The sequence below is a fragment of the Quercus lobata genome, chromosome 6 (assembly GCF_001633185.2).
Source record: "Quercus lobata isolate SW786 chromosome 6, ValleyOak3.0 Primary Assembly, whole genome shotgun sequence".
Taxonomy (NCBI): Eukaryota; Viridiplantae; Streptophyta; class Magnoliopsida; order Fagales; family Fagaceae; genus Quercus; species Quercus lobata.
In genome coordinates this window covers 10,821,895-10,826,878 of record NC_044909.1, presented here as the reverse complement: position 1 = coordinate 10,826,878, position 4,984 = coordinate 10,821,895, and the positions used below count along the sequence as shown (strand labels likewise).

The window sequence follows — 4,984 nt, the reverse complement described above, 5'->3', positions numbered from 1 at the left end:
ACCTAAGAGCAAAATCAATTTAGGAACCAAAACGAAAATTGGCCCAAAATGTAGGGACCCAAAGTGCATTTTCGCCTAAATAAAACTAAGTTGCAAAGGTAACTGGCCAGCATTGAGTAATCGACCAAGCCTATTCCCTCCTATTCCAATAACCCCATCCCAATTTTGTGAGAGAGAGAGAGAGAGAGAGAGAGAGAGAGGAGAGCCACTGCCACCAACAAGAGTAATGCAGGCTACAACAATCACAGAACTCACAAAAAAGCAAAGCTGTACTTACATCTACTGACAGTAAAGTGAATCAAAATTCCCATGTCCCAAAAGAACATGTATCCATAATGTCACAAATAGACACATTATCCAACATTTGGGGAAAGAAAAAAAAGAACAATTGAGAGTTCCAAGATTTAAATCTTTATAATGAAAATGCAAAATTCATTAAACATATTAGAATAGCTAAGATGAACGAAATCCTTCAGAGGAAACAAAAGAGTATTCGCATATTTGGGCTCTTGCTTTGTGTTCATCAGAGATGTTACACTTCTCACTTCTTAGATTTTTTAGCTCCCCTACAAGGAAGAAAAACATCAAATAGAACTGTGTCAAATTTAGACAATACATCTACTGCTATGGATGTATGGTAATATTATTATTGTGACTTGAACATGCTAGTCTAGCAACAATTTATAAAATATACAATATAGTGGGTGGAACACCCTAAATTCATATCTTCAACATTGGTATCTTCAACATAGGTATCTTAGATTTTTCACACACACAGACAATTTTTTTAAAAAAAACATCAAGTCTCTTACTCAGTTTGTTGTGGTGCAGGTGGTGCAGCTGCTGCTGGTGCCCTCTCAACAGGTCCCTGTAATTTCAAGACACAATTAACTCACATTGCTAAAATGCATACAGCCAACACCAAGTTATAATAATGTATTTTCTACAAATAGTATGACAATTTTGCTTTCTGCCAGAAGCAAAAACTAACTTCAGTATACAAATCACAAGTTATAATTTTCCATAACATTCTTGTCCAATTTCCAAAAATAACAAAGTGCGATTCCAAATTAAAAAAAAAAAAAAGGAATTATCTTGGAAGATCAATCATACCTGAGCTAAACGCTCCTCCCTTCTGGCATGCTTTCTCTCTCTGCTTGCCTTGTTCTTAGCACGCTTAGCCTCAAACTGATCAGACAGAGTCTTCTCTCTTGCCTTCTCAGCCTTTGACTTGTGAATACTCTCCATGAGCACCCTCTTGTTCTTAAAGACATTACCTTTCACCTTCATGTACATGTCATGGTACATATGCTTGTCAATTTTCTTTGCTTCCCGGTACTTACGAAGCAAACGCCTTAGCACGCGCAATCTCCTCATCCAAAGGACCTTAGTTGGCAGCCTTGCCTCCCTAGTACCCTTGCGCTTACCTTAAACACATTTAGGGATTATATTAACGTTTACAAACATCGAAGAATTAAAAACATAAGCGTGACAATCAAACAGTTGCAATACAACATAACATAAAATGCATCAACAGAAACAAGACACCAAACAAGTGTTCTCTAAAGCCGCACCATATCCAGAGTGACGACCCTTCCTCTTGGCCACCTTCATTCTGCGTGCACGAGAGCGGGAGTGGATCTTTGTTGGTTTCCTGATGATGAAACCATCCTTCACCAGTTTCCTGATGTTCTGCCCTGCACAAATTAATCATGCAACATCATCAGATCGAATTACTAAACAAAACCGGCAACAATTTTTGATGGGTATGTACCATTTGAGCCGGAGCTCATTGGCAGTAAATAAAACCATCAACACAAAGCCAACCAGATAATAATCAAATGCCAATAACATATTGCAGACAAAACAGGAACAAATGCACCAAAAATCAAGCAAACCAAACTACACCACGTTAAGCCACAAATAACATAACAAACAATCAAGTCAGAAATGAACAATTTCAGTACCAAACTTATCACTTAACAGCGAATTATATATAGGGATAATAATTACAAGTTAATTCTCAATTGGGATTTTAATAATATGACTCATTACAACCATATTATCATGAAATCAATATACCATCAAGAGGATGAATAGCACTAGTACTGTACCCGGAAATTTGACAACCCAAAAGTCCTAATTACATTAGCATATAAAACGAAAATGAAAAGGTATACTGTATTGGATTATTGATCCGATTCAAACAGATATAGATCCGAAATTCACATATATGTTAGATTAACGGAGATAAGATATGGATCCTGAGCTCAAAATGAACACAGAGAGAGAGAGAGCTTACTGGAATTGGCCATGGAGATTTCGCTGACTTCATTGGGGTCAAGCCAAACCTTGCCTTTCCCGCACTTGAGGACGCTGGAGGCGAGCCGCTTCTGGAGCTTGAGCGACACCATTGTTGTTGCTGTTGCTGTTGCTGCTGCTGCTTTCTCTCTCTGCCTCTTCTCTCCCTGGGTGCGAGTGGAGGAGGGTTTTTCGCGTATGAAAAATCAAAGGGGATTTTATATAGTACCCACGATAAGGCTATTTTTTTTAGGGTTAGGGTTTTGGCCGAGTCACTGAGTCCGGAGCGGATTATTTGGCGAGTTACTTGTTAGTAAATGTGGGGTATGGGTCCACCCGGATATCATTGTCGGATCTCTAATCTAGGATTCGCTAACGTTAAAAGACATACGGGCGATCCATTCCACCATAAACCCAACCCGACATCTCATATTGGATTTCTATGGGTTAGACATAGCAAAATTGGACTTTTTTTTTTTTTAGGAATAAACAGCAGAATTTTATTCAATGGAAGAATAAATTTATACAAGAACAAGGCAGCATCAAGGAGAGCCAAAGAAAACTGCACTAGCTACAAAGCTTTCCCAACACCTATCAAAAACAACAGATATATGCAAGGTTACATCAGGGAAAGCCAAAGAAAAACAAGTCTATGTTACAAACTCAAGACAAGCTTCCATAATTAGCTTCCAGATATTCTATAGCATGGGTTGTAGTAGACCTGACTAGAAAAGAGGGGTCAGGACATGGAGTACCGTAGTGAGCCTCATTTCGTTTATTTCAAATCATCCAACTGATTGTGAAAAATATTGCAATCTCTGGGTCATTTTTCCTTTGCATAATTTGATCAGCCACATCCACAAATGAAAGATTTGTGCAATGAGACATGGTCCTCCTTAAGCATGTGGACTTCCAAACCATATCAGGATATGTACAGCTTAGCAGGATATGGTCTGTTGACTCCACCCCATCCTCACGACAATCACATCCAGCATCAAACAAAATTTTTCTTCTAGCTAGATTTGCTTTTGTAGGCAGTATATCTCTACAAGCTCTCCAAATGAAAGTTTTGATTTTATTACATACCTTGGCCGCCCAAATCGCTTTCCAAATTTTATTGCACTATGAGTAATTGGATAATTGGCCATAAGAAGATCTCAATTGTTGAGTTTGTATAATCTTGTATGCACTTTTTACCGAATATTCACCCGTGTTTGTGTATGCCCAAGTTTGGATGTCTTGCACCGCTCTATTGCTCAAAGGGATGAATTTAATAACTTCAGCTTCATGTGGGAGGAATACATGATCAATCATGGATACACGTTATGATCTTGTAATTAGATCAATGAGGTTATCCACTGTGGCTGTTGTTGACATTGTGGAGCATGGGGTTACCACCCTGAATGATGGTGGAGTTGGAAGCCATCGGTCTTGCCAAATTCGAATTTTATTTCTAGTTCCTACTCGCCATCTCAAACCACTGTCCAAGACAGATTTGGCTACCACTATACTTTTCCATGCAAAACTCCCTGAATTTGGTGATGGAGCATCTAAGAAAGATATATTGGGAAAGTACTTTGATTTGTAGACTCGATAGAACAAGGAGTGTGTATTTTTCATAAGCCTCCATCCTTGTTTGGCTAACATGGCTAAGTTGAAGGAATGAAGCTCCCGAAACCCAATTCCTCCCATCGACTTGGGCATACAAAGTTTAGACCAACTTAACTAGTGTACTTTCCTTTCTTACATCTTTTGACCTCACCAAAATCTGCTTATCATCCCTTGAAGATCTTTAAGCAAACCTTTCGGTAGCAAGAAACATCCCATGGCATATGTGGGGATAGCTTGTGCCATGACTTTAATCAAAATTTCCTTTCCAGCTTAAGACATCATCTTTTCCTTCCATCCATTTAGTTTACTCCAAACTCTTTCAATGATTGGAGCAAAAGCTGCTTTTTTGTTACGCCCCACTATACTAGGCAGCCCTAAATACTTCTCATATTCTGGGACTGTCTCTGCACCCAATGCTTGTTTGATTGATTCTTGAGTCTCAAAGCCAGCATTGCTGCTAAAGAAAAGAGAAGTTTTATCAGTATTAACCTTTTGTCCTGAAGCATCCTCATATAAATTAAGCAAAGAAATGACCTGTTGGCACTCTTCAACTAAGGCACAACAAAATAATTAACTATCATCGGCAAATAGGAGATGAGAAATACAAGGACCATCTCTGCTAGCTGCCACTCCTCTTATGATTCCATCTGTTTTTGCCTTTCTAAGCAACGTTGTAAGCCCCTCAGCACAAAACAGAAAGAGATAAGGTGACAAAGGGCTTGTCTCAGTCCTCTTGAAGGCAAGATATAACCTGTAGGATTGCCATTGACTAAAACAGAAAAATGAGCAGTTGTTATACATGCCATTATCAATTGCACCCATTTTGCATGAAACCCCATTTTCTCCATCACCCTTTTTAAATAACCCCATTCAACCCTGTCATAAGCTTTGCTCATATCCAATTTAATAGCTACCTGACCTATCTTGCCCTACCTCTTCTTTTTCATGCTATGCAAAGTTTCATATGCAACTAAAATGTCATTTGTAATTAATCTCCCCGGGACAAAAGCGCTCTAAGTATCATAAATTAAATTTGGGAGGATAAGCTTCAGCCAGTTGATTAACATTTTAG

The 4,984-nt window shown here is 38.6% G+C and overlaps 1 protein-coding gene across 1 annotated transcript; it reads right to left on the bottom strand.

Moving 5' to 3' along the window:
* Nucleotides 1–251: 251 nt before the first annotated feature.
* Nucleotides 252–2,560, bottom strand: LOC115950706 (60S ribosomal protein L19-1). Its single transcript, XM_031067936.1, has 5 exons — nucleotides 2,303–2,560; nucleotides 1,575–1,697; nucleotides 1,114–1,427; nucleotides 813–868; nucleotides 252–566 (listed from the first exon to the last, which is right to left on the bottom strand). Exons 1-5 carry the CDS (start codon nucleotides 2,412–2,414, stop codon nucleotides 542–544), a joined length of 630 nt encoding a protein of 209 aa, XP_030923796.1. The 5' UTR covers nucleotides 2,415–2,560; the 3' UTR covers nucleotides 252–541.
* Nucleotides 2,561–4,984: the final 2,424 nt, after the last annotated feature.